General features: G+C 57.0%; 6 protein-coding genes across 6 annotated transcripts; 5 read left to right on the top strand and 1 right to left on the bottom strand.

Moving 5' to 3' along the window:
- Window positions 1-1,621: 1,621 nt before the first annotated feature.
- On the bottom strand, window positions 1,622-2,697 carry B0I36DRAFT_373606 (small GTPase superfamily; the record flags this gene model as incomplete). Its single annotated transcript, XM_046160207.1, has 7 exons — window positions 1,622-1,731; window positions 1,798-1,900; window positions 1,962-2,006; window positions 2,067-2,246; window positions 2,340-2,435; window positions 2,546-2,599; window positions 2,668-2,697. The coding sequence occupies 7 exons, from the start codon at window positions 2,695-2,697 to the stop codon at window positions 1,622-1,624; spliced, it is 618 nt and encodes a 205-aa protein (XP_046014084.1).
- A 914-nt stretch (window positions 2,698-3,611) lies between these two features.
- Window positions 3,612-4,743, top strand: B0I36DRAFT_321052 (uncharacterized protein). Its single transcript, XM_046153643.1, has one exon. The coding sequence runs from the start codon at window positions 3,925-3,927 to the stop codon at window positions 4,531-4,533; it is 609 nt and encodes a 202-aa protein (XP_046014083.1). The 5' UTR covers window positions 3,612-3,924; the 3' UTR covers window positions 4,534-4,743.
- Window positions 4,744-5,714: 971 nt separating this feature from the next.
- Window positions 5,715-7,665, top strand: B0I36DRAFT_383144 (uncharacterized protein). The gene is made up of 3 exons (XM_046160946.1): window positions 5,715-6,025; window positions 6,089-6,269; window positions 6,341-7,665. Exons 1-3 carry the CDS (start codon window positions 5,824-5,826, stop codon window positions 7,371-7,373), a joined length of 1,416 nt encoding a protein of 471 aa, XP_046014082.1. The 5' UTR covers window positions 5,715-5,823; the 3' UTR covers window positions 7,374-7,665.
- A 137-nt stretch (window positions 7,666-7,802) lies between these two features.
- On the top strand, window positions 7,803-9,399 carry B0I36DRAFT_383143 (uncharacterized protein). Its single transcript, XM_046160945.1, has 2 exons — window positions 7,803-8,614; window positions 8,885-9,399. The coding sequence occupies exons 1-2, from the start codon at window positions 8,268-8,270 to the stop codon at window positions 9,306-9,308; spliced, it is 771 nt and encodes a 256-aa protein (XP_046014081.1). The 5' UTR covers window positions 7,803-8,267; the 3' UTR covers window positions 9,309-9,399.
- A 300-nt stretch (window positions 9,400-9,699) lies between these two features.
- On the top strand, window positions 9,700-12,070 carry B0I36DRAFT_321047 (FMN-dependent dehydrogenase-domain-containing protein). Its single transcript, XM_046153642.1, has 2 exons — window positions 9,700-11,385; window positions 11,461-12,070. The coding sequence occupies exons 1-2, from the start codon at window positions 9,906-9,908 to the stop codon at window positions 11,616-11,618; spliced, it is 1,638 nt and encodes a 545-aa protein (XP_046014080.1). The 5' UTR covers window positions 9,700-9,905; the 3' UTR covers window positions 11,619-12,070.
- On the top strand, window positions 12,071-13,236 carry B0I36DRAFT_321046 (uncharacterized protein). Its single transcript, XM_046153641.1, has one exon. The coding sequence runs from the start codon at window positions 12,135-12,137 to the stop codon at window positions 13,152-13,154; it is 1,020 nt and encodes a 339-aa protein (XP_046014079.1). The 5' UTR covers window positions 12,071-12,134; the 3' UTR covers window positions 13,155-13,236.
- Window positions 13,237-17,606: the final 4,370 nt, after the last annotated feature.

Genomic DNA, 17,606 nt, shown 5'->3' with positions numbered 1-17,606 from the left:
CCAGCTGGCCGAGGCCGAAGCGCTTCCGGACCGACATGCTCGACAGGCCCGACGTGAAAGAATCTGCGACGTCGGCCGAGTACGTCGACATCTCGGAAAGCCTGCGGCCGCGCCCTGGGTTCGTCTCAGCCGGCGCCGGCGCCGGCGACGTCATCTGCTGGGCGGCCATGTTTCGATGCCCTTTCCGCCCGGACCTGGCGTGTCGCCTCTCCCCACGGACTATGTTTCGGCAAAGGAGCCGCCGTTGGCTTGAGCGTGTTCCCGAGCTTGTCGCGTTGAGCTCGGCTGTCCTGCTGTTACGTCGTCTTTATTGGTATAGGTATGACACCTGGTGCTGCTGCTCGGAGTCGGTGTCGTTCAAGGGTCGCCCCGGGATCGAACCGCAATCATCAGGCGTACCGTCGTTGTTTCCATGCGGGAGTGGTGGTGTTGGGCGCGCGCGCGCGTGGGTCAGAGAGCTGAATCGTCCCGCCAGAGACGAGTATCACACTACGCAGTAATACAGCAGCCAGAGCAGTCGACGTCCCTAGAGGAATGAACACAAAAGGTGGACAAGCGCTGTAGTGACTGACTGAATGTACTTTGTCGGAGAAGCGGGCAGTGCTTGGCGCACGTCCGAAGCAGGGCAAGGACCCCTGCCTGTCTGCCTGCCTGTCTGTCGGGTTCAGGGAACAGGTAGTCCAGTCACGTCAGTGTTTGGAATTCGACTCCGGCAATTGTCCTGCGCATTCCATTTTTGCCGTGCGGACACCTCGAAGTCGCGAGAATATTCGCACAGACGCAAGCAGACGTGTAACGAGGAATAACAATGGCAAGAGAGGGATGGGGAAGGATTGCTCACGCAGCCAGCAAAGGAAGGGAAGGCTTACTCCTCCTCGTCGGTAGGCGACGCTAATGTGTCGTGGTCAAGAGTTTGGGGGGGAATACGGGCCGCTCACGAGCTAAACCTGAAACGCGCGTCCCTCCCTACGTGCAGCAGCGCAGCGTCAGCCGAGCTGCGTCACGGGCTATTTTCAGTCCCTGGCAGGGCCAATTGGTCATGACGATTTTCCGTCTATGCTGCGACATCCCAACGAGTGATCGATATAGCCAACCACCGCTCATACGTTAGGCTTGAGCGTGCCGTTGCTAGATAATGCAGATGTGAGCAACTTGAGGTTTTACTGTTGATGCATCGCAGGCCGCATCGACGTGTGGCCCTACTTCAGCACTCGATATCGTAGCTTGACTTGAGTGCGTGGAGCTTGTGATCTTCAAGGGGGAAAATGAGGAATGATATGTAAAGCGAGCCACTGTATATAAGGTGTCTACCAATTGTAGAAAGACGGAACATCAACAACTAAAAAAAAACCAAGCAACGGTGCTTTCCGATGGTCTATGCATGCGTGCCACTCCAAGCACGGCCTGGCTGTGGGAGCTGTGGTGAGTGCCACCGCATTGAGGCCAAGCGGGACGTTGGAACCCAGCTCGGCTCATTATCATGCTGATGTCATTTGCAGAACCCCAAGTCGTACTCATGTGTCAACATTTCCAACTCTCATTTCAAGGAATGCACGAAGCAGACTGAACATCAAAACCCCTCAACGCCGTGAATCAGACTAGTGGTGCGAGTTGGGCGCGCTTAGCAGGAGCAGCCATCGCGGGGGTTCTCGATGTGGATGTTGATCGGGTCCTGGAAGTCGCCGCTGAACTCCTCAGACTCTTCCTGGGCAAGGGCGTTGCGAGCGATCACTGAAAGACATGTACACGTCAGAAGATGATGGCGAAACGGAGCGCGGCAGTCCTCATGCAACATACCTTCAAATGCCTGCTCGACGTTGATGGCCTCCTTGGCACTGGTCTCAAAGTAGGGAATGTCGCCCTTGGACTGGCAGAAAGTAGCAGCCCTCTTGGTCGAGATCTGGACTTGCTGTCAGCAGGCTGTCTCACGCCACCTCCATGTTTTTGTTTGATGGACTCACAATACGCTTGCTCTCCTCGACGTCAATCTTGTTGCCAAGGACGACCTGTACATGACATTAGTTCCTGCGCGGGACGGCAGATATCCGTGGGGTGGCCGGGCTTACGAAGGGGAAGTTCTCAGGATCGCGAGGCGAGGCTTGTATCAAGAACTCATCCCGCCAGCTGTCGAGGGCGTCGAAGCTCTTGGAGTTGTTGACATCGTAGACGAGCACGCAGCAGTCGGCGCCACGGTAGAACGCCACGCCGAGTGACTGGAAGCGCTCCTGGCCGGCTGTATCCCAGAGCTATAGCGAGTTTGGCAAGCGTCAGTCTCAAGCCGCACAGGCGGAAATGCTCCGTGAACATGAGAGGCGAGTATGAGAATGTTGGTGTCGTACCTGCATGGTCACTTGTCTGTCGTCAACGAGCACTTCCCTAGTGAGGAAGTCGGCGCCGATGGTGGCTTTGTAGCTGGCGCTGAACTTCTTGTTGACCTGCGACACGTGATTCCAGTCAATATTTGTCCGATACTCAAGTGTGCGGAACAGGGAGAGCCGAGTTCGGCGGGCGCTTCTGCTGCGGACTGGCTTGGACCGGCACGTACATATTGGTTCATCAAGCTGGTCTTGCCGACACCGCTGTCGCCAAGGATGATGACCTATGAGGAGATGGCAGCGTTAGAACCACTGTTCGACTAGGCGGCACGACGCCGGGTCTTGAGCGCACCTTGAGCAGAACCTTCTTCCGGGAGGCCATGGTAGCTCGCTGGACCTGGCGGTCAAAGAGTCGTGTGCGTTGGTGCGGAGAAGCGAAGCGCTGCCGAGAGGGGTTTTCAGGCGGCGCAGATTCGTGCTAGGGGAACGTAGGCGCTGCTTTCGAGCTCTGTGCAGTCGCGGCGGAGTGCTTGAATCGGAATGCCCCAGCCGTTGCGTGTCGTGAGGTGTCGTGGGTCGGGGTATGGAGCAGAGATTGGCAGTGTTGTTGTGTTTGTGGATAACGGTGACGGCGGGTGATGCATGGACGAGGCTAGCAGCCTTGGGGGCAGGCTGAGCTCACCCCGAGTTGCTGTGGGGTCGCTGCGCGCCAGCGAAGCTTGGAGCTGTTGCGCTTGCTGCTGCACCCACTGCCTGCATCAGGCAGTCCGTCATATGAGCAGCTGGGGGCTTGGCATGCGACTCCCGACTGCCCATGGGCCTGGCCCTGTCAGTAATGGCGCTGCGAATGACCATGAAAGTTGCTTCTGCCTGGGATCATTTTGCGCAACGCGACGATCCAAAAAGGCATCAAGATAAGCAACTCGCGAGTCGTTAATTTCTTGCAATCTTGGAGCCTTCCACATGTTGTAGCGAAGCCCGCCTTGTACCATACCCCTGGTAGACCCACGATAAGGCATTCGCTCAACTTGGCTGTAGCCCAAGATAGAGAAACAATCAAACACTCCGTCTCGTGGAGCTCTGCCACCGTATCGTTTAGCTTGAACCGATGATCTTAGCACCTTCTCAACCTCTTGCACCGCCAGACACAGGCACCGGGTCAATGGTGGTACAAGTCTGTTGTGTTCGAGGCAGCAGGCACATCAACTACATGGCATATGGTCATGGACCCGAGGAGTAAAGGCTCTGCGCCATTCTGCAAAGTCACAACACGACGCCATGACGGTTTCCAATCATGACACATCAATCCACCTTGAGGCGAATACCCAAATCCACAACAGAGTACTTGGAGCTCCCACTGCAGTCGCGCCAAGCTACTCGAGCTGTCCATCTTAGCCCAGCAGTATCATGATGTCATAACATCATCATTCTAAATGATGCAAACACAGCATTCCCAAACTCCGAGAGCTTCCAGAAAGCTCAAAAGCTATTACATCCCACAGACATTCAGCCGTCACCTGCCATTGATCTCCATCTTATTGGCCGAAACTCATTCTCAGTCTCAGTCCCTACCAGTCAATATCACCGTCGACTTACACAAACCAGAATCATGGTCACTCCCATGCGCTTAGGTCGTGCGCTCCGCGCCACCTGTACCCCGAGGCTCATCCGCCCTCATCCGACCTACCGCAGCTTCACAATCGGCCCCCGCCTGTCTGGTCAGGAAGGCTACGGCGACTCTACGGGCAACCCCATTGCCGAGAATCCCCAAAAGCAGCCCGAGTCCAACAAGGCTCAGGAGTCGTCAGAGCACCCCGGGCCCGCACCGCCGGATGTTGGTCAAGGCAAAAAGGGTAGCAGTGGTGGCAGCAAGACTCCCGAGGACGCGAGCGCCGCGTCGGGCGGAAGTCGTTCCAAGGAGGCTGCCGAGACCGGTTCAAGCCCGACGGGCGGCTCAATCCGCGACGGTGGTGCAAACAAAGGTGATGGCAGCCCCGTGGCGACGGAGAGAGGCGGGGAGGGACTGAAGGGGCCCCAGGGTGACGGCACTCCGCAGCCCTCCGTCCGGAACCAGTCGATTCCAGGTGCGAAGCCCGGACTGACGGAAGAGCAGAAGCGTGAGGTCGAGAACCACAACGTCGACTTTGACAAGCGCCATGACCGCGGCGGCCAGGCTCCTGACGACCTGGTGGATAAGAAGTTCTGGCAAGGAGAGTAAGTCGTGCTGCGTTCCTTGTGCGGTGGTCCGTCCTGGGCAGATGTGCTGTTCAAGTCCCCATTATCAGACTAACTTAATGGCGTTCTGCAGCGCTGGCCCGAAACGTGACGGCACCGAAACCGACTGGAATGCTTAAGGCGATGGCGACGGCGAAGGGCATGCACTACTCGTTGTAATAGTAAGATCTCAATCGAACAAATTGTGACCGAATAGCCGCAGTGATCTCTGCTTGCGGGAGGTTCATGAGGCAAAGCTATTCCAGAGCCGTGTGCTTGGCACATTGCTGCCATTGAATGCATGCCGTTAGCGAGGCTGGACAAGGGAGGAAAGCGCTGGAGACCTTTGACAGCTGTGAATGTAGCCATGCAGTGAGATTACAGGGGTCGTGTTTCAAGCTAGAGAGCCCCGGCGCCTTCTGGATTCGGCAGTGCGGGGGTCATACCGTCTGGTACCGGCAGGCCTCTAAACGCCCCTTCAATGAATCTGGTGTGGGCCAAATTCCATCTCCAGGCTGTGTCACCCGCCACTCGTCACCGTTGGCATCGCGTCTTTCAGCGTCCAGCGCCGTACCACTCAATTTGTTGCGAGTCTCTCTCGTCTTCCCGCCCCCACGTCATGTTACAGCCGCCGTGTCCTGTCATTCCCGGCGCCTGGATGCACAGACGGGCCCAGCCACCACGACCCGGCCGTGATGAAGAATGTCGCCATAGATGGGCAGACCCCGGCCAAGCGAAGGCAGAAAGGGCCGACAGGTTTCCCAAGGCCATCGAGACATCCTTGACCCCAAAGACCAGGGCTGGCGGCCTCAGATCGAAGCTGGTACTGCTAGGCGGCGCCAGAGATGGCGCCGTTCTTGGCCGCTCAGCTACCTCGGTGGCGCGCCGCCCTATTGGCAGGCACGGCTGATGAGCACTGGCCAGCCCCCCCTTGTCCGCCCTCCATCTGCCACGAGAGGTGCATGGCGGCGGACTCTGGTTGGATGACGGCTCCCGCGCGCCCTGGAATCTCTGGAACTAGTTGTCCGAATCTCTCCAAGCCTGGTCCCCATTCGCACCTGAAGACGGACCTGGTTGTGGGCTCGTGCGGTGCTGATGCGCTGTTGCGCTATGTAAGACCCTGGACCCCCGCAAGCCCCCGTTTTAGCCGATGTTTGTTTCCAATTTTACTTAATCCTGCTCGCTGTTGGCTTGCTTGTTTCTCGAAACTCTCTCGATTCGGCTCTCCTCTATTTGGTCTGCTTTGGGACCCCTGATTCGGGCCTCACGACTTTGTCGGCAGTCATCCTCGACAATGGCGCCGGTCATGCGCAGGCTCGCGCTGCTGGTCAGCTTCGCGACGACTTATGTCCATGCCGAGAGCTTCTGGTCAAGCAGTGCCAATATCGATGACACGCTGGGGGCTGATGTTCTCGGCTCGGAATCCTTGGAGTCGCTCATGGGTCAGGACCTACGGGCAAGAGCTGCCGCAAATTTCTGCGGTACCATCGGCGGAGGTTCGTCTAGCTTTTTGACGATGTTTGATGTCCACATACTGACTTTTACGCCTGCGACTCCAGTGGACCAGAAATGCCCATCAGGCCAGGTCTGCTCAGTCGACCATGACACCCAGTCTATCGGCTGTTGTCCGAGATCCAACCCACAATGCGACATCCCCACGTCATGCAAAGGGTTTGGGGGTGACAGCTTTTTTGGTCGTTTCAAGCGTGCCGATGGCGACAATGCGAAGCCAATTACTTGGTGCGTACAACATTCCTGCTGGCCTGGTGGCCGTATCAAATATGGGAGCGCAACGTACTGACGACTATCAGCTCGGGCCTAATCTTGAATTCTTGTGTGACTTATACTTATTCCGGCGGTCCATACAATGGCTATCACATGTATTCGTGCGACTGGGTGTCCTCTTCGCAAACAATCAATATGCCAGAGGCCCTGGACTCAGATCCAGATCCGCCGTCCAGCAAGACCACAACTAGCTCCACCACGACTCGTCCCAGGCCAACTACTTCGGTTACCAGGACATCAACACGGCCAGCAACGACGACTCCGACGACAGCTAGCGATGATGATGATGACAACAGCAGCAGCACAACGACGGATGATCCTTCCACAGCCGCGAATGTTCCCCCCACAACCACAAACGGTGTTGGTGGTGTTACACAGGCCACTAATACGGGCGCGGCTGCTACATCGTCTCGGTCACCCACCCCTACTGCGGCAGCGGCTGATGGATCTACGGTTCCTCAGGGCAACAACGTCGGCGCCATTGTCGGCGGCGTGCTTGGCGGTCTTGCGGTTGTGGCTATAGGCATTGGTGCCTTCTTGTACTTCCTCTGGTACCGCAAGAAGAGGGAACAGGAGAACAGTTATCTCCCAGCCATGGGCTACACGAACGACAGTGCCTTTTACTCACAACCACCCCTCGGTAGTGCTCAGCAACAAGGAGCTGCCACGTACGGAGCTCGTGGTTCCCAGGGAGACTACGGATCGGTGCGTGGTATGGGAGGTAGCCCACAGAACACGGCCGGCAGCGGTGCAGGATATGGGCCTGCAGCAGCAGCAGGTACTGGCGCGTTTGGAACCGGGGTGGCCGCCGCCGCAGCTTCAAGTCCTTACGACAGGAGCTACTCTTCACGGCACGACGCGGGCAGTGCGTTCTACGGCAAGACAATGGATGACACTGCGGTCTCTCCGGTGGATACATCACCCGTCAGTCCGCTCAACTCGCCAATTCCCAGCAGGCTGTCAGCTGTGCGGCCGGTCTCTCCGCCTCAGGCTTACAACCGGTTCAACCCGCCGCCACCGGAACACTTTCGTGCCTACAAGCCATATGAAGGCACGTGAGGGGATGTGTTTGTGGCAGTACCTGCTTCAGCGCTTCGGGTTACTGCGTGTTCTTTTCTTGTACAATGATGTGTCATTCACACAGTTTTGGATGTTGAGACGGACATGGTCAACCGGTAGATCATTGCCACCCTCTCCATTTTCGCAACCATCTTTGAGCGCATACCCCCTTTCTTCCAAATTGCCTGCCAGCAATTTCCATCATTTATATTCATATAGTTATTGCCAAATGCTCATCATGATGAACGCTCATGCGCTAAAGTTTTACACCACCTTGCACACATTATGGGGCCGTGAGTGAGGGAACTCCATAGCCTTTGACATTTGACCTTTCGAGTACCAAGAGGCTGCTGGTGAGTTGAGGCGTGCCAGCGGATTGAGTACTAGCGCAGGCCGGGCAATCTGTCTCAAAACTCACAGGTGTCTATCAACCGGCCCACTCACTCACTCGCCACATCACATCCCGACAGCTCATCGCTTTCGTTATCTGCACACGCCGTGCTATAGCATTCGCTAGCGTGCGAGACCCCCACACTCAGCAAGCCGTTCCGCTCCACGGCGTCCTTGCTTTCTCTCGTTCTCAACCTCAGGTGGCCCAAGACGCACCTGCGTTTCAGCGTGACACCACCAAGACAGTCTTCTACTGAGACACCGGACAACGGGGCAAGCCCATCCATCGACTTGAGGCATTTCTTGGTCTCTGTCAATCGCGGGCCGCTCAAGCCATAGCGCCATCTTAACTCTCCGTGCCACTCCTAGTGGAGAAGGGCATATTTCCAGGTATCCTTTCGACGTTCTCTTTGTGTATCGGATTCCCCCATTCCACTGGGCCCCGTCCAGCAGAACCTGAAACCGCCCCAAAGAGACGCCCGCTTGTGTAATCCGGCAACGACAATGGCAGCAGGCCTTCTCACGGACCTGCCGCCGGCCTACGAGCGCGCGCTCAGGCTGATCGACCAGGCGCACGCCGAGGACCCGCGGCGCATCCGGCTCGACGCGAGCGGCAAGGTCGTCCAGGAGACGAGCATCTTCTCGGCGGCGGCCGGGTCGTCTGTCGGGTCGGCCGCGGCATCGTCGGCAGGGAAGGGGGGGCAAGACGGCGACGAGGAGGAGAAGGAGAAGGAGAAGGAGGTGCCGTATGAGCTGCACTATGCGCAGAAGATGACGCGCTGGCTTAGGCTGAGGTGTCCTGAGGCGTCGCCGGTGTTGCAGGTTGCGTGCCGGGCGCAGCATTTTCGGAGGTCAGTTCTCTCTTTTTTGGTTTTCTTTTTGGTCTGAAAAATCAAGAATTCTTCGTGACTATGATGGTCCATGATAAGGACGGATGTTTTGTTGGCAACGACTCTCTGTCCTGGTTCGAAAGAACATTGCGCGCCTCTATCGTGTGTTAGGGAAAGACTTGATCCAAGGGAGCAATTTCGGGGGGCATATATATGTATACCCCAGACAAAACCCGGAGATTGTATCACTCATTTTGCTCGGTCGCGTCTGGCTCACACAAGACATCGCAGATGGGAGATGCCCCGGGACACATTCCCCAAAACCCGCCCAGGCTACCTGACCTGGCGGGCCAAGCAAAAGTCACAAGCAGCGCAGAAAGTCACCGAGCTGCTACAACAACAACACCAGCAAGACCCTGCCGGGGACGCCCTGCCGCAGTCCGATATCGACCGGATCGCCGCGCTGATTCGCAAGGAGGGCCTGGGCCGCGAGGACAGCGACGAGACCCAGGTGCTCGAGGACGTGGCGTGCCTGGTCTTTCTGGACGACCAGTTCGACGACTTTGAGTCCGCGGCCAAGGTGGACGAGGACAAGATGGTGGGACTCCTTCGCAAGACATGGGGCAAGATGAGTGCCGATGGGCAGAAGCTCGCGCTAGGGATGGAGCTTAGTGAGCGGGCGAGGGAGCTTGTTGCTAAGGCGTTGAGTGATTGACGGAGTCCGGCTTAGTTTTGCACACGCTTATGATATATATACCTAGAAGACGTACTGTGAGTACACGATTGAATCGTCAAGTCATTCCGACAATGAGTCCCCAGGACATGCGCTGCAGCGTGATGATGGAGATGGCTCACAAAATCGTGGCGCGTGCTTATTGTCTCTAACGTATAGTAGAAAACTCTGATTTAACGGCCTTTCTAGGTATATACATGACTGTTTGACTAGTCAGCCGTCTAAGTGCGGCAGTTTCCTTCTCATATCTAACAAAAAAAAGTAAGACGTTGAGGGCCTCTTTACAACTGGAGCCACCCCGGGACAACAGCACCGGGGATGCATAACCCCACAGGGTCCCCCAGATTTGCCCCCGGCGTGCTCGGCCATCGGTGGATCGGGTCCCGAATATGGAAACCTTGTTGCTTCTTAAAGTCGGTTGTCGACTCCAGCACTTACTGATTCACCGTCTGTTGAGGGAAACAAACCACCCTCAAACCTGCCACTTTCCTCACATTCTCACTCTACGAAACTGGGACAACAAGGATTGCAGCGTTTCTCGAGCTGAGCAGGACCCGTAGCGACGACAACAGTAGCGACATGACCACCAATCCCAGCCAACAACCACTCATTACAGCCTCAGAGATATCCAAGCACCAGAGCCCCGACGACCTCTGGATGGTGATTGACGGCTTAGTGTACGACTTGACTGCCTTCGCACCCACACACCCCGGAGGACCTGGGGTGCTCCTCCAGCACGCAGGCCGGGACGGTACCGCTGCGTACTCGGAGGTCCACGCGCCCTCACTGATAAAGACAGCACTGCCCGAGAGTAGTCTCGTTGGGAGACTTGACGAGGCTTCTGTGACGGACGACTGGACCACCAGGACACCCTCCCTAGCAACACCAGCTACACCAGCAACCACAATGCCAGACTCATCCTCCTCATCCTCCTTCTCCGTCTCCAGCTCCAGCACATCGGCCCAGGCTCCCCCGTCCGCACCAACCACCAAACCCCCTCTCGCCTCCCTCATCAACACGCACGACTTTGCCCACGCCGCCCAGGCCTCCTTCACCCCAAAGGCCTGGGCGTTCGTGTCCTCCGCGGCGACGGACTGCCTGACCCACGCGCGCAACGCGTCGTGCTACGCCGGCATCACCCTGCGCCCGCGCGTGCTGCGCGACGTGTCCCGCCCCAACACCGGCACCACGATGCTCGGGCACGAGGTCGCGAGCCCGCTGTTCTGCGCGCCCACGAGCATGGGCCGGATGATCCACCCGCAGGGCGAGCGGGAGATTGCCAGGGGCTGCAGGAGGGCCGGGGTGCCGCAGTGCGTGAGCACGAGTTGCTCGTTCCCGTTTGGCGAGGTTGCGGATGCTCATGAGGAGGAGATGTTGATGATGATGGAAGATGCCGGTGGCGGCGGTGGCAGCGGGAGGCAGGTGTCGATACCTCGAGTCCCCGTCTTCTTCCAGCTGTACATGGACAAGGACCGCTCCAAGTCGGAGAAGCTGCTGCGCGAGGTGGTGGCCCGGGGCGCCAGGGGGATATTCCTGACCGTCGACGCCCCCGTCATCGGCAAGCGCGAGGCCGACGAGCGGGTGCAGAACGACGCGCACCTGCGCATGCCCATGACGGGGATCAAGCCCAAGGCCCTGGACAAGAAGGGCGGCGGCGTGGGCAGGCTGATGGGCGGGTTCATCGACGCGAGCATGACCTGGGATGCGGTCCCCTGGATCCGGAGCATCGTCGGGGACGACGTGGCGATTGCGGTCAAGGGGGTGCAGACAGCCGCCGACGCGGTCCGGGCCATGGAAGCCGGGTGTGATGCTGTCTACATTAGTAACCACGGCGGGAGGAGCCTGGACACGAGCCCCGCCACGGTACTGGTGCTCCTGGAGCTGCAGCGGTGCTGCCCACAGGTGTTTGACCGGATGGAGGTCTTCGTGGACGGCGGCATCTGGCGCGGCACCGATGTGTTCAAGGCGCTGTGCCTCGGAGCCAAGGCGGTAGGCATCGGGAGAGGGTTCCTGTACGGGCTGAACTACGGCCAGGAAGGGATCGAGAAGTTTGTGAGCAGTGCGTATATCCTGCTAGAGACACACGTTCTTGTGGCTCCGGATGACATGGCTGACCTTACGGTGTTAATTACAGTCCTCAACGACGAACTACAGACGACGATGCAGATGTGCGGCATCACCAGGGTCGATCAGTGTCATCCTGGCCTGCTGCACACGGGCGCAATCGACCACCTCGTTCCCCAAGGCGAAGAACACCCCTACGCAAAATGGTCGCCAAAGTCGCGGTTGTGAGGTGAACATTGAGCAAAAGGCAAAGTCACGTTTGAGGAGTGCTTCGACATGAGCATGAGACTATACATGCTGTCGCCGTGAATCGTCAGATATGGCCTACACATATGGTTGAATGGCAGTCTTTCTGTCAGGAGATTACGAGCCATCGTAGCTCACATAGGAGCTCTTCCTCTGCCTCGGCGTTTCGAACATTGTGTTTCAGGCCAATTAGAATAATGGGGTCACAAACGAAGAACAATGGTCCGATATAATTGTACACAACCTATGGCCGGCTCATTGAAAATCGTCTTTGGCGCGGTCCACTGACAAGTTGTTATTTTCACTCACCAAGTAATGCGCCTTACGTAGACCACAATCAGTACACAGTTGTTCCTACAATACCCAGCGGTTGTCGTCAGTCTACATGTGCAGGATGTAACAAAGGCAATCTGGCACCTGCAAGACTTCCCGAGACATCGATCTAACCTCAGCAGCACAGCCAACGCAGACTCACCACAGCTGTCACGTTGGAGAACCATGGCCAAAACAAAGAACAAATCCGGCATCACGGCCGGTGAGAAGAAAGTGAAGCTTTCCAGTCCGATTGTGACAATTAGCGAGCCGGTCGAATCGTTCGCCAAAAACGGTGAGACGCCTGGTGACTCAATCAAGGACAAAGCCGGCAAGAACAACAAAAATGGGAACATCGACAGGAAGAAAGATGATGTGTTCGACCAAAAGGAAGACGGGGCCAAGAGAACGACCAACAGGCTCAACGCTCAGACACTCGCCATGCTGCTAAAGCTCGTGTCCTCTGAGGATGGCAGTTCGGCCTCGTCGTCGTCATCATCATCATCAGATGGAGGAGGCAGTGATCAGGACGACACCTCCTCATCTTCCTCGACATCGTCTAGCTCTGACAACGGGACGCAATCACCGAAGAAGCCCATCGCACTCAAGTCCTCGCTCAAGAAGACCCTGCCACCGCCCCTGGAGCATGCCGGCATCTTGCGAGACGACAACGACCCCGAGAATACGCAAACCGCCACACCGCACAGCTTCACCGCGGTTTATGCGGGTCTGTACCCAGATCGGGTGGTGCTCTATCCTACTTGCTCCCCTCGTTTTCCCGGTGCCACGATTCCCATGAGCACTGCAGCCACCACGCACGAAGGGGCATCGAGTTCAGTGTGGACGCAGGAAGACTGTGATTGTCTTTCCATGCTCGAAGCCCGACAGCGTGCGCTCAAGTGGCTCGACCTGCAGGCCGAGTTTTATAACATCACGGGAAAGATGGTATCTGCGGGCGAGATCCAGGAGAAGTTTGAGGCTGATATAGCACGGGCACACAGAGCAGAAGAGGTGAAGGAAGCGAAGCGAGAGACGCAGAAAAAGGAGAAGAAGAAAATCGACAAGTTGGATGGTGAAAAGAGTTGTCGCAACGAGGATGCGAGGAGAAAAGCGGAGCAGGAAGCAAAGGCAGTGTCTGAGATCGAAAGCGAGGACGAAAGAATCATCGCTGCAGCTATCAAGACGGTGCTAATGCTCAGGCAGTGAGTCAATCACATAGTCTGATCACAGGCGTGTCCTGCTCAGAGCGACGTGAGGAACATCTCGAATGCCGGAAGGGTGATCCGTGCGCAATCATCTTGCCAGAGTTCTTCTGCATGATGCATACTTAGCGTAGTTACACTTACCTAGGAGTCAAGGCGCACTAATGTGTGATTAGTTTGTTGCCGTTTGCCCAATTGGCATGCTGACTTGCTTACATTCAAGACTGCAATGGAGACTCTAAAGGCGCCCTGATGTGTAACCTTAGGGCGCGACTAAGGCGCACATTGTTCTGCTAGACTCAATCTAGGCCATGCAAGACGAACGGAAAAATTGCCGCACGCCCCTCAGTGGTAGCAAACTGGGCTGGGACGGAGCCTGAACTAAAGCTTGATGGTCAACTCGCCGGCTCAGTCACCTGCATGCCGACGGGTCAACTTAGCTCTTCAGATCATGCCCCCAAACGTCGTTGGAACAGCGCAATAGTCTTGCACTTGGAAATGAAGTGCTTTGAAGACGAGTTGGTCCAAAAGGTCCCGCTTCCATTTATCCACGCCGTGACACGAGCACCGCGAAAAATGAGGCCGGCGACTTTCTTCCTTACGGAGAAGCATGATCGTCCACAGTGGACATAGGATTGACAGATGAGTCCTTGGACTGGTCCTCACCAGTGCATAGTGGTGCGGCACGCGGAGAAAGACTCGGCACTGCTGATCAAGCGCACGCCACTCTATATTAGGGCCGGTCCAGACTCGGGGCGAGCCATGCCGCCGAATGGAGACCGTGAGGGGGGTCTGGAGGTCTGGTGTTCAGGGCACCCTGCAAGCACAACACAAGTCCCTCGTCTGATGCATCGGCTGCCGCCGTCACGGCGCACGGATCCTCTGGCGCAGGCCAGAGCGCGCCTTGAGTTCGCCGTGGACACTGCCGGTTCTCTTGCGGAAAGCTTGGGCTCGAGTATGGAGAAGGAATACATGACCATTGATGACAAGCCTCGATGGTTTCCAGGTGCCTCACCAGACAAGGCCAGGCCGCCTGTTGGGGTCCGCTCCGCCTGGGACGGCAGGGGAGGCCCACGGTCCTTCTTGGCCCCAGCCAGTTCCCGCGGCAAAAGTGGCGAGATGACGATTGATCCCACGCGACGGACACTTGTGTCGGCAATGCTTAGCAGAGGTTTGGCTGCTTGACTGGTACCTGATGTTAAACTGGATTCCAGGCAGCCCTGGAGTCTCTACAAGCACGTTGAAGAGCGGCAGGAGCGAACCATCCATCGACTTGGTGTACGTATTGCGGGCCTGCCTGCATCGCCAAACCGGCACTCCAGAGGTCTCGCCATCACGTACTCCATTGACCCTCCTGCAATCCTGCAAGTCTTGTTGTCGGTCCTCAATGCACATTCACAGCCTTGCAGATCGACGATTCCTATCACGTACTCCATTGCCCCGCGGAGCAGGACGATAACGTGACGCCGGGACGAACTCTATACTGGAACAAGGACCCTGGGATGGACACCTGCGCACGTCTGGCTCCAAGAACAAAAGCCACCCGTGGTTGATTGTCAGCCGGACGACCCTAGCAACAATGCCTGGGCACAGCCCTGAGGGTTCGCAGAGACCCATGCGTAGCGCCCGCCTCGTTGTTCCGAGACACAAGGGTCCAGAGCTAGGTAAGCTGACGTACCACTCCCTGTCGTGCGTTGGCCTTGAGCTGGAAAGTTCCTCAGACTCCCCGACACCTCGTGGCTCTGTACTTATGAAAACGATGGCAGCTTTCGCTAATTGCATCCACGACGCAATGGTCTCTGGCCTCGCCAATGAACCGTGATCCACCGTCACCCGCCCTGGGCAATAGGGACGACAAGGCGGCGGCCTCACAGCGGCCGGAGTCGACCAAATGACCGAATCGACGCGGCTCAGCTAGTACGTAACAACTAGTGGCAGAATGCTGGAGCGCCAGCGCGGCCACGAGCGGAAGGGTCCCCAGGGGTCTCCCGCACCTGGACTGGCTGGCTGCAGGGGATCCTGGTGCGGTGGAGCTCGCCCACGCCCGCACCTGCTGCGGCACACGGCACCCGCGCAGGAGACGAGACGGCGCTGCACGAACAAAGCATGAAATTTCCCAGCGACCTGGTATATGGCCAGAGGACGGATGTCGTGCCGCCACGACGTGCAGCTGCGCATGTGCGACCCTTGTGGCTGTTGCGACCTTGGCCTCTGGTCAGCCACGGTGGTCGTGTAACGTGGTCCAAGGTCCTGCCTCTCGCGGACTCCGGGCCTGCCCAGGTGGCAGCGAGCTGACCAGGAGTCCGGCGGGCTCCTCCTGCTCCGCTCCGCTGCCCACTAGCCGTGCGCTATCGTCTTGGGAAACATCATCTGCAGATCCCCGGCCAGGCGTCATCCCGGTCTGGCGCTGGTCGGCTCGGCCTGGATGCTCCAAGTGTTTACATACCTATGCCCATGGCTGGCTAGCCGGCCATCAACTAGCGCGGGCGGTCGCCAGTGACACCATCAGGCTTGGGCATCCAGTTTCGTGAACCACCATCCTATTCTCGGCCCTGTCCAGGCGGCATGGTCACCTGGTTCACTTGTTCTGGCCGCCGCTCCCAGCTGCCTTCCCAGCTACACCATACGACACTGTGCCCAGTCGTCGACGCATCCCCATAAAATAAGAAAGTCGTAATGCCACTAAGGCTCTCCAGCACGGTTGGAATGCCCATTGGAGCCTGGGTGGCTCGACCCCTACCTAACCAATGACCGCCACCAGCCCTCATTCATCAACAGCACGTCCCACTGCATAATTTAGGACATCAGCCTGCGAATTTACATTGGACCCCATGGCCTCACAACTTCAACTTCGACCTCCATCTCAACTTTGACATCCCCTATCGTGACTAAATCTTGGTCACACGTTCGTCAACTGACGAATCGCTACAAGTGGACTACACCTCTGTTCCCTCCCAAGCGCATAGCTGGCTGTCGACCCTCCGCTTTCAAAGTATCTGGTCTGACTCTTCCCTCTCTTTACAGCGGTAAGTACATTTCGTTTCGCTTTTGGCTGTTCGCCTTTGTCGGTACAATTCACCTTCTGGCGGATCTGTTGCCCGGTCTCACACCCGAGGGCTTGTTAGGGGAGAACAAGGTTGCCATTCGACGCTAGCGGCATTCTCCGGACAACCTATTCAAAGCTTCCATCCATCAATCTTGGCATGTTGTTGGCGGTGCTTGGTGCAAGGTGAGGGACTGTCGATTATCGTTTCCATTCTCGCTGATTTTCATTCCATGCAGGACATCTCGAGCCCAAAAACTTTGAGCAAGTGTTCTGATAATTTCAATCCGTTTCGCAGTCGATCATAGGCTACTTGCTCGCAACGCGACAGCTTCAGAACGACCACTCGGCTTCGTCTTCGTACTTGTCAGCATTCCCGGGGATAAGCAGTCCAGACTTTTTGAGAGAAACGCCATTCAGCTGTGCCGTTACCTAGGGGGGGTCCATGATGGCCCCTTCGTTGCACCCCAGCTTCGCCGGCTCCTCAGGCTCAACTTCAAACGTATTTCAGCGCAATGGTGCTGCGCGGCGACCAAGCGAAGCGCCTGCTTTCGAGATCTTTGACTGGCACCCTCGCCTCCACTCCTGCATTCGATATTTCCTGGACCATTCACAGCACGGAATCGCAGTACAATCGCTGGCCGCCTTCGTAAATATTCAACTGCCATGCCAGCGACCGCAGAATCCGATCTTCACGTATAGATCGAGCACAACTCCGTCATCAGCACATGTCACAACTTCCCGCGGTCTACCAGGCGCCGCCGCCATGCCTCCACACACTCCCCCAAACGCCCCAACTCTCATACCATACATTCGAAGACTCGTAGCCACGGGTTTTGATACGGCTGAGATACTGCACGGATTCTTCGGAGACGATTGGGAGGCTGGGGTTGGCCCGCTCCACCAAACCGAGAGGCGCAATTATCTATTCGCAGCGAAAAGCGGGAGCTGGATTGAGGTCAAGACTCAATATGACATGCCTGACGGACAACTCGTACCCTTTCTGAAACCACTTCACAATGTCTCGGAGAGAGAGATCATCGATGCAGAGGCACAGTGGAGCGAATGGCTGGCGATGCAGGACTGGATGGTTGGGCCCCGGTCACCGGACGTAGCACAAGAATCTGCTCCCGTCATCATCAAGACAGAGGAGGTCTAGGGTACAATACATGTTGGTACCTCGCCAACACAAAGCCCTTGTCCTTCTGGGACCAGACATGGAACAGCGGCTCACAATGACTACCTTGATACCTTGGGATGGTAGGCCAGGAACACTCGATAGCGGGACCGAATCGTCGCCGATGTCGCTGTTCAGCGAGCGCGGCACGATGCAGCCACCCAACACTCGTGCCATGCATTACAATCTAAGCCGCTTTATCCGACTGAGACGCACTGAGACTAATGCAGTCGTTT

The sequence above is a fragment of the Microdochium trichocladiopsis genome (genome assembly GCF_020744255.1).
Source record: "Microdochium trichocladiopsis strain MPI-CAGE-CH-0230 chromosome Unknown B0I36scaffold_4, whole genome shotgun sequence".
Classification (NCBI taxonomy): domain Eukaryota; kingdom Fungi; phylum Ascomycota; class Sordariomycetes; order Xylariales; family Microdochiaceae; genus Microdochium; species Microdochium trichocladiopsis.
Note: the sequence above shows the minus strand (reverse complement) of the source record. Positions and strands in the feature narration are given on the sequence as shown.